At 44.1% G+C, this 10936-nt stretch overlaps 1 protein-coding gene across 1 annotated transcript in view; it reads right to left on the bottom strand.

Moving 5' to 3' along the window:
• Positions 1-9922, bottom strand: part of PLEKHA8 (pleckstrin homology domain containing A8) — a 115392-nt gene extending 105470 nt beyond the window's left edge. Inside the window, exon 1 of the mRNA XM_060156926.1 lies at positions 9514-9922. Within this exon, the coding sequence (XP_060012909.1) occupies positions 9514-9553 (40 nt within the window). The 5' untranslated portion in view covers positions 9554-9922. The remainder of the gene's footprint in view (positions 1-9513) is intronic.
• Between the last annotated feature and the right edge of the window lie 1014 nt (positions 9923-10936).

Below are 10936 nucleotides of genomic sequence, written 5' to 3' on the forward strand. Positions count from 1 at the left end.
TTTGGGGTGTCTGACCTTATTATGATTTTAGGCAGCCTCTCTGCTAATGGGTGGGGCTGTTTTGTTCCTGTCTTGCTAGTTGTCTGGCATAGGGTGTCCAGCAGTGTAGCTTGCTGGTCATTGAGTGGAGCTGGGTCTTGGCTTTGAGATGGAGGTCTCTGGGAGGTTTTCGCCGTTTGATATTACGTGGAGCTGGGAGGTCTCTGGTGAACCAATGTCCTGAACTTGGCTCTCCCACCTCAGAGGCACAGCCCTGATGCCTGGGTGGAGCACCAAGAGCCTGTCATCCACATGGCTCAGAATAAAAGGGAGAACAAAAGAAAGAAAGAATTAAAAAGATAAAATAAAATGAAATGAAATAAAATAAAATAATGTTATTAAAATAAAAAATAATTATTAAAAATTGTTTTTAAATAATTAAAAAGAAAAGAAAGAAAGAAATAAGAAAGCAACCAAACCAAAAAACAAATCCACCAATGATAACAAGCGCTAAAAACTATACTAAAAAAAAGAAAAAAAAGGACAGACAGAACCCTAGGACAAATGGTAAAAGCAAAGCTATACAGACAAAATCACACACAGAAATATATACATACACACTCACAAAAAGAGAAAAATGGAAAAAAAAATATGTCTTTGCTCCCAAAGTCCACTTCCTCAATTTGGGATGATTCATTGTCTATTCAGATATTCCAGGGATGCAGGGTACATCAAGTTGATGGTGGAGATTTAATCCGCTGCTCCTGAGGCTGCTGGGAGAGATTTCCTTTCTCTTCTTTGTTTGCACAGCTCCTGGGGTTCAGCTTTGGATTTGGCCCCCCCTCTGCGTGTAGGTCGCCTGAGGGTGTCTGTTCTTCGCTCAGAGAGCACGGGGTTAAAGTAGCAGCTTATTAGGGGGCTCTGGCTCACTCAGGCCGCGGGGAGAGAGGGGTATGGAGTGCAGGGCGAGCCTGCGGTAGCACAGGCCGGCATGACGTTGCACCAGCCTGAGGCACGCTGTGCATTCTCCCGGGGAAGTTGTGCCTGGATCACGGGACCCTGGCAGTGGCCGGCTGCACAGGCTCCCGGGAGGGGAGGTGTGGAGAGTGACCTGTGCTTGCACACAGGCTTCTTGGTGGCTGCAGTAGCAACCTTAGCGCCTCATGCCCGTCTCTGGGGTCCGCACTGTTAGCCGTGCCTCCCGTCCATCTCTGGAGCTCGTTTAGGCGGTGCTCTGAATCCCCTCTCCTCGCACACCCTGGAACAATGGTCTCTTGCCTCTTAGGCAGGTCCAGACTGTTTCCGGGACTCCCTCCCGGCTAGCTGCGGCGCACTAGCCCCCTTCAGGCTGTGTTCACACAGCCAACCCCAGTCCTCTCCCTGGGGTCTGACCTCCAAAGCCCGAGCCTCAGCTCCCAGCCCCCACCCACCCTGGCAGCTTAGCAGACAAGCCTCTCAGGCGGGTGAGTGCTGGTCGCAGATGTGCCATCTTGAGCATGTCATTTAAGTCCTTTGGGCATTATTTTCCAGTTTATAAACTGGAGAGAGAGATGAACTAAACTGAGTATCCAAGGTTTAATATGTCATCTTCCTTCAGACTACACTGTCTCTCTTAACAAACCCAGCATTCTCTTATCATCTTAGCTCCAAGCCTGAGGGTCTCTTCTGCCCTATTCCTCCAGGTCAATCGCTAAATCCTACCCAATCACCCTCATTTCTACTTCCGGCTTCAAATGTTCCACCGTGCCCACACCAGGGCATGAAGTCGTGGAAAGGACACGGGGTCAGGCAGACCTGGCTCAGGACTTATTTGCAGTATTGTTCTAAGTGAAGTGTTTAGCACGTGACCTTGGTTTATTCATCTGTGAAATGGGGAACAATGCCTCCCCTCTTGCCTTCCCACATCACCTTGCCCTTGTATTTCAACCTTCCCTCTTCCCTTATCATGTTTCAGATGGCTGAATCTTCCTGAAGTACTGTTTCTACCTGTCCTTTCCTCCTATTTAGAAACCCCTAGAGATTCCCTACAATACCAACTTGAAACTCTCAGGCTTGGCTTGGTTTAATAACCTAATCCCATCCTAACAACACCCCAGTATAACCTCCTGCTCCCAGAAAAGAACCCTCCTTTTTAGTCCTGCTGGTTTCTTCATTGAGGGTTCCTTCTGTTCCCTCACACCTTACTCTTTCTGTCCAGGCCAATCCCACCCACCCTTTGGTCCCTCCTTTTCCATGAAGTCTTCCCTGACCACTCCTGAAAAAGGATTCTCTACATTTTTCTTGACAAAGGTATGCCTGTCTCCTCAAGTTTTACACCTTCCTCACTTTCTTACTTTCTTCTCTTAATTTTTGGCGGCTTATACTGGCCTCAGAAGTTAAACGGCTGGACTCCATCCAAGTTGTAAATACTGGCCAGCAGAGGCAGAAAAGCAACAGGACATCTGTCGTGTCAACCTGGATGACCAAAGACTAACATTACTGGTCAGGGGTGCCCCAAATTTGCCTTTAAAATTCCAGTAAAGACACCCGAGGGTGATAGGTAACATCTAACTACACCTAGGGACCAGCTATATGCAATGTGGTCCCTCTAAGCCTTGTCAAGCCAGTCTCAGAATAACCACATAGAAGCTTCAAGGTCAAAATCACAAATTTATCTGGAAGGGCATTTTTGTAGTTGAGAAAGATGTTCACTAGACTATGACCTCCTTGAGAACAAGGATCATGTTGTACTCAAAACAGTATTCCCAACAACCCACATAGGGTCTGGTAAGAAGTTGATAAGCAGTGTTTTTTAATCATTTATTCTCAGTAAATGAAAGATTGATTGACTGGGGGCTATTAGACCATGTTAAAAGTAGATTGCTGAAACCATTTCTCTGATATCTAAAGATCAAAACAGAGCCATCCTTGTCTTGGACTATATAGGAACAATTCTACCTGAAGGACATGGAATAGATTCTCAAGCAAATGGTATTTTGCTTCCTCTGATGTGATAGGAATACTGAGAACGGTCAGCCCTCTCTCTGGCTAACTCTGTATTATCCATTTCTCCTTCTCTCCTGGTACTTTTATACCCTCCAAGGCCAACTTGAAAATGGATCTGGGGAGAAAAATGCCCAACCATCATGGTAATTTTTGGACTCACCTTCCCTATTGTCTCATTCATCTGTCTTGCATACAAAAACAGCTCCACTGCTGGTTTTTTTGGTCTCAAATCTATTCCTAATGGAATTTAACTAGCTTTTTTGCTCAACTCTACATAAGATGAAAGTAATCGTAACAGGAAGTGGTGAGGATTAAACACTGAGAGTACAGTCTGAGAACAATGGTACCCAGGCTTCTTCCATCCACAGACCACTTCAATCACATAATACTCCACGGATCACTCCTAGTATCTCCAGTCACATCACATATCAGAATCAAGGGGAAGATGGGTATTTCTTTTGATGCAGTGGCAATGAGGCAATGGTTTCACATCTCTTATGTTCCTTAACAAATTATTAATTAATTTTTGCTGGGAGCAAAAGTACATACCAGTGGTACACAGAATTACATGATCTGTAATCACCATTCATCCACAAGGATGACTGTCATAGGACTGTAGAGTCACTTCCAAAATTCTGATGGGTTATTTGAATCTTTTCCTTTATAATTTATACCCCTCCAACTTCCAAAAGGACGATTTAAGGAATTCAGGATACATATACTCTCACAAACCACAAGGAGCCACAATTCACACAGAGGCGATACAAACTGATTTTTTCCCTGGTATCATTAACCAGGAAAACCTAACCTGAAGTGAATTATGTACAAGGCACATTCATATATGCGATCCATTTCACCTTTATAACAAACCTAGTATGGCTATTATTCTTGCTGTCACAAAACTGAGGCTCAGGGAGATTAAGTAAGAGCTAAACTACAAAAAAATTTTAGAAAAAAAAAATAGGACCTAGGGTTAGGCAAAGGTTTAAGATTTGACACTAAATGCACAAGCAATAAGAGAAAAAAACTGATAAACCAGATGTCAAAATTTAAAACTTTTGTGCTGCAAATGACACCATAAGAAAGTGAAAGACAATCTACAGAACAGGAAAATATATTTGCAAATAATACATGATAAGAAACTTGTATCTAGAATAAAGAGCCCTAACAATTCCATAATGAAAAAATAACCCAATTAACAAATGGGCAAAGGATGTAAACAGACATTTCTCCAAAGAAGATGTACAAATGGCTAAATAAACGCATGAAATGATGATCAACATCATTAGTCATTAGGGAAATATAAACCACACTGAGCTACCACTTCACACTCACGAGGATAGATATAATAAAAGAGACAGACAATAACAAATGTTGGTGAGGCTGTGAAGAAACAGGAAACTTCTTTCATTACTAACAATAATGTAAAATGGTGTAGCCACTTTGGAAAAGTTTAGCAGTTCCCCAAACTGTTAAAGAGTTACCACATGACCCCACAATTCTACTCCTAGGTTTATATTCAAGAGAAATGAAAACACGTCCACACAGAAACGTGACACAAATGTTCACAGCACCATTACTCATAATAACCAAAAGAATGGAGCAACTCAAATGTTCATCAGTTGATGAACAATCAAAATGATATATACATACAATAGAAAATTATTTGTTAATAAAAAGGAATGAAGTACTGATACATGCTACAACACTGATGAATCCAAAAAAAATCACAGTAGGTAAAAGAAGCCAGTCACAAAAGACCACATAATGTATGATTCCATTTATATGAAATGTCTGGAATAGGCAAATTTATACAGACAAATTAGTGGTTGTCAAGGGCAAGAGGGGGTGGGGGGAATGGTTGATAACGGGTATTTCTTTTTAGGATAATGCAAATGTTTTAAAATTGATTGTGGTGATGGTTATACACTGTAAATATATTAAAAACCATTGACTAGTATACTTTAACTTTTTTTTTTGCGGTATGTGGGCCTCTCACTGTTGTGGCCTCTCCCGTTGTGGAGCACAGGACGCGCAAGCTCAGTGGCCATGGCTCACGTGCCCAGCCGCTCCACGGCATGTGGGATCTTCCCGGACCGGGGCACGAACCCGTGTCCCCTGCATCGGCAGGCGGACTCTCAACCACTGTGCCACCAGGGAAGCCCTTGACTAGTATATTTTTAAATGGGTGAAATTCATGAGAGGTTAATTCATATCTCAGTAAAGATGTTAAAAAAAAAAAAAAAAGGTTGACTAGTGAGACCATGAGAATCTTGCTCTGAATCACTCACATTCCAGATGGCCTCTTGGCACTGTTTACACAGTACAAACATATATGGACAAGTATCACCTTCTTCCACCTGGGGGGGTAAGCAAAATTATAGCACCTCCTTAGACAACCATCTGGTGAGCATGATGCAAGCTTTTGTTATTTTTGGAATGCAGTGCTGCAATGTGCTTGTGTTTGACTGCACTGGAAGGGCCCAAGAAGCCTGCAACTGGCTACAGCTCATGGCAGAAGCCCTCCTGTGTGCTGAGTGGGCAGGAAAGGGACCTAAAACTGAAAGTAGAAAGCTCAGAGCACAGCTCAGAAAATTTCATTGTGACAAAACATATGCACAACACCAGGCAAAGTCCTCCGTACTCCTGAATTCCTCCCCACCTCCCACCCCCAAATAAAGTCTGCTATTCTAGGTCGACATACTTTAAATATAGGCACATTATGAATCAGCTAGAATTATATAACGATCAAGCAGGAAGGACCTTTACAAGTATTATGTAATGAATGGAAAACAGACACTGGAGCCACTTACTAACTGTGCGACCTTGGGCTAGTTCCTTCCTCCACCTTTCTGTGCCTCAATGTCTTCATCTGGAAAATGGGAATAATAAAGGCAACTGCTTCCTAAAATTGCTGCAAAGATTAAATGAGTTAATCCATGTAAAATATTTAGAATAATGCCTAGAACATTAGAAGTGTTAAGTATTTTTTTTTGGTTTTGTTTTTTTACTATTCTTACAATTATTAATGGGTAAATCTCATCACTTTTATGGAGGAAGATACTCAAGCTCAGAATGATAAAGTGACTGCAGCTGGCAGTGACAGAGCCGGCACTAGACTTTAGGACTCTTTGACTCAACTAGTGTTCTACTATAGAGCATTAACGTATAACCAAGCAGCGATAATATCCCTTGACTAACTTTTAGGGCTTGAAAGATACAAGTAACAAACTTACAATGCCTAGTGTTATGTCTCATACAATGCAGGTGTTTGTAAAATGTTTAATCCACCCCCTTTCCATTCCGGGCTTAATCTTCTAATATGTGAAGAGAGGGCTGGACACTAAATCCCAGAATATCCAATGTTCTATTGCACAAAAGGCAGGATGGCTCTGCATGTTGAAGAAAATACACAGAAGCTCTTTTTCTTTTTCCTTTTCCTCTGATGGAGCACAGGGTACCTGAGTTTGCCTAACAGATTAGGGAAAAGAGACTTTTCTTCCTTTCTCTTTCTGTATTTTAGCAGCACACTCACGCAAGCAATTTAGATACTGCTATTCTCAGGGCTTGATGGATGTTTCCAACTTTCAGTAACTGATACCTAACAGTTTAACTCAAGAGGCAAGAGAAGCTCACAAAATAACTACAGTATTTGGCAAAATACAATAAATGTAACCAAAATGAGCTTTTAAACAATCTCACCATTTCTCTCTTACACACACGCAAACACATGCACGTGCATGCACAATCACTCCACAGTGTTTAAACCAGCCTATGGGGTCCTGCAATTTCAGGCCTGCCCTCCATCCCTGCAGTCTTGTTGGAGCCTCTTCTCAGCTCTCCAGCCATGTGGGTCTTCTTTCCTTTCCTTACACTTACCAGTTTTTTTCCTGCTTTAGGGCCTTCACACTGACATTCCCTGAGCCTAAAAAGTTTTTCCTTATAGCCTCCAACTGCACTTCTGCTATGGCCTCACCACCTACCCAGCTTCTGTTTATCCTTCAAGCTCTGCTTAAATCTTTTCCTCAGTGAAGCCTTACCCAGCGACACAGACTAGCCTCTCCCATCCTCTCCCCTCAAATCACACACACTTGGAACTTGCTTCCAACCATGTATCCAATGAATGTCTGTCTCCCCCACCAGACTGTAAGCTCAAGAAAGGCAGGAGCAGTGTTTGTCTTGTTTTTGCCCTGTGCCTAGCACAGAGCCCAGCACACCAGTAGCTGGTGAATGAAATTAACAACATCCACCAAGGATTCAAAGGATCAGCTGATAAACTGTTTCCCTAACCTCTCCAGTCAAATTTGGACATAAGGCATCCCATATCAAGCTGTGGACATGACGGAAATAAACTACACAAACGGGTCATGTACTCCCTTCGGAGAAAAATTCAAAATGAACAAAAACTTAGACTGATATTACATGTATTTTTAAATTACTATGTGCAAAACCATAAGAAAAAAGATGTTACTTTTAAAAACAACTTCAGGAGAAGAAAATTAGTGATGTCTTCGTCAAAGCTTGTCATTAACACTCACACTACGCTCTTTTGGGGAGACTAACTTGCATAAAAGGGTGGAAGAAACAAAAATGCATTTGCTCCTCCTAGACTATTACCGTTCCTTTCCAAAGTAAATGTATCTCCTAAGGAAAGAGAATGTGCTGAACCGTAATTCTAAGTATACCCAGTGTGACGGGCTTCTATGAACAGTTTGTCCACAGAGAGGTGGCTTGTGGGCCATGGGAACAAGCAGCATGATGTAAGGACAGTCATCTCTGGCAATGGCTCCAGCGCCCCTTTTCTTTAGGGCTTCCACTATGGCATCACTCACAAAATTAACTTCTCTTACTTGAGGCAGAAAAAAGTAGACTCTTTTCCAACAGAACAGATGGTACAGGCACCACATGATAAAGATTCCAAAAGATCCTTCTAGAGAAATTTTGCTTTATTGAAGGATACATAAAAACAGTAAGGGGAAAAAAAGATATTTCATGACCAGGAAGTAGGTACAGTACCAAGAGACTAAACCTTCTATATAAAGGAGGAGGAGAAGAAGAAAGAAGAGGCAAAAAAAAAAAAAAAAAAAAAAAAAGGAGCGGGGGAGATGGAACAAAAGAAGGAAGAGTGTTGAGGATGAAAGAAAACAAGTTAAAAGGTGTGTGTGATGGAAAGGGGGGAAAGATCAAGACCAGCGACTAAATTTCATTCAAGGGCATAAGATTATACATCTTAGAGCTTAGAGATACCTCAAAAGCAAATTACTTGATCAAGCACCCTCCCTTTAGGTTAGGAGAACTTAGCCTCTGACATTCACCAGAGTCCAGCCATGAGGCATCCACATCAAATACAATCTCTTGACATCAAATGAAGGTCCTTGAAGCAAAGGGCAAGTCTTCTAAGACACCCCTCCTCACTCAGTTTCTCCTAATGATCACAAGAAAAATAAACAGAACTCATTTGCAACCACACTATGCATAGGGAAGAGATTCTGGGTATACCCAACAGGTGCACTTCTGGCTGTGCTCTAGAACCTCATCAGTCACTATGCCAACTGCTCCTCCCAGACACAAATGTCCTTAAAACACCCCCAGAGGATCACACTACAACCTTAAAAAAAACTGTCCTATGGTCCCCTAGGATGGGAAAATACATCTCTGCCACTCTAAGAGACACTGGGAATGTTTCTCATTTCAAATACATTGCTATTAAAATTTTAAGTGCCCACCTCATTTCCCATAATAAAAAGTTTAATTTCAAAAAAGTGCCTAGCACAGTTTCCAGAACACAGAAGGCTTTTATTTATATACTCATTTATGAAAATGCTCGTCCTGAATCATATTCGCAGCTGAAAAATAGTTATGACCTTCTCAAAATATGAAGTACTTCCACAAATTGGAAAGGAGGTGGGATACTATTTTTAAGCCATTCTGCTCAGCGGGACAAGAAAAGAGTTGCTAATGCTTGCGTTCTATTTTACGGTAATTTCTGAGTCTGTAAAACAAAAAGAAATGCCCAGTGAGAAAACCAAAAACCTTGTGCATACTTTGGAACTGAGACGTAACTCTGATACGTTGGTCTGCACTCGGATGACTCTGCAGGTGACAAAGGGAAAGTGCTTGCTCTGGGGACTTTGTTTGAAAAAGGACCTTTCACCTCTGGGATTCCAGGTTACTGCTGGCATTTATTTGAAACCTTCTGAGACCAGCTCCTTCGCCAGAATTCGAGACTCCCAGAGGACCCCACTGCGGGAATCAGGGCCTCCCTCCCGCTGCCACCGAGGGCATCGTGCCTTTCAAGTCACCCCACATCTCAGGATTTCTTAGCTTTCCTCGAAGTGAGGAAAGCTACGGCCCTCACCCAGCCCCTACAGGGGGCTGTGTCTGTATAGCACGGGAGACATAGAACTGCTGTGGGGAAACATTCCCGGTCCGCGCAGGCCTCTCTGGTCTCAGGAGGGACCGTGACCCCGACCCCCTGAAGGCGCGTCCCGACGCCACCCTCCCGCGGCTCAGACAAAGGACCAGAACCCTGGCACGCCTCCCACTCACCGCTCAGATAGTTGGTCCACTTGTACAGCACCCCCTCCATGGCGCCCGCGGCCACCTTGCCCTCGCCTGCCGGCCCTCTCACTGCCCCAGGCCCCAGGAGGCGAGGAGCACCGGCAGCAGGGCCATTGCCCGGCGCTGCCGAGCCGGCCACTCCCGGCGCCTAGGCCCGGTGCGGGGACACCCTGCGGGCCTCACATCCCGGGCCCGGGGGCGGGGTCACTGTGGCGGCCTCCGCACGTGAGGATGCAGCCGGCCGGTGGCCCGGCGCGGCGGGCCCGGCGCGCTGTCCTCAAGGAGGTCAAGGCACTGGGTGGGTCCGAGGGGCGGCTAAAGCCACCCAAGTGTCCCGAGTGAAGGAGCTGGTTGCTGGCGGCGCCACGGCGCTCTACCTGAGTCCTCGACCCACGGAGCTCGGGGCCGCTCGCGCATGCTCAGTGCACCGCTTGCGCGTCTGTTCCCAAAATCCACCCCGGGGTTTAGAGGCGCCGGCGCCATGGCTGATGTAGTGAGAGAGGCCCGCGGGGAAAATGAGTCCTGGGAGTCAGGCTTGGGACTAAAGGCAGGGTGAGAAGGGAGGAGGGAGGCCTCTGGGACCACGGTGCAACACAGTCCTGACTCAATGGTGCCGTAGATGGGTTCCATCACCAGATGTTTGGGAGCCACCGTGGCCCCTTAGGGTGCCCCCTGGATTCTAGTCTTCAGAATTCAATTCTTATTCCAAGGCTAATTAATCCTACGCACTTAAAGACTATTGAGGTACCCAACAATAAGGCGTACGGAGATGATGGGAATTTCACGATAGAATACTGTGGGTGGCCAGCGAGCGTAAACAGATGTTGTCTAAACTGTAAAACCTCGCTACAGGAAGTGTGGTCCGCGCACGGCAGCACTGACATCACCTAGGAGCTTCTCGGAATTGTAGGATCTCGCCACAAGCCCAGGACCTCCCGAATCGAACTTTGCATTTTAACAAGATCTCTCGGGGGATTCCTATGCATATGAAAGTGTGAGAAAGGACTGTGCTAAGGATATTTGACTAGGGAAAATGTTAACTATAGATTTCAGTGGTAAAAGCAGGTTACGAAACACAGTATACAATAGGATCCTAATTGTTTTAGGCATATGTCACAAAACCATGCACCAAAATGTTAAGATGATTATTTCTGGATGGTGGCGTTACAGGAGATCTTTTTCCTTTCTTTCTTTTTCTTTAGTGTAAGGTTACCAGATTTAGCAAATAAAAACACAGAACAATGAATTCGTTGTTTACCTGAAATTCAAATTTAATTCGGCTCCTTTATTTTAACTGGAAACTCTAGTGCTTTCCAGTTTCTTCCAAGTCGACAATGATCACGTATTGCTTTTGAAATTATGCGAAAAATGTAAAATTAAAAATTTTAAAGAAAGATGAGCCTGTGTAACT

This window comes from Lagenorhynchus albirostris, chromosome 8 (assembly GCF_949774975.1).
Source record: "Lagenorhynchus albirostris chromosome 8, mLagAlb1.1, whole genome shotgun sequence".
In the NCBI taxonomy this organism is placed as follows: domain Eukaryota; kingdom Metazoa; phylum Chordata; class Mammalia; order Artiodactyla; family Delphinidae; genus Lagenorhynchus; species Lagenorhynchus albirostris.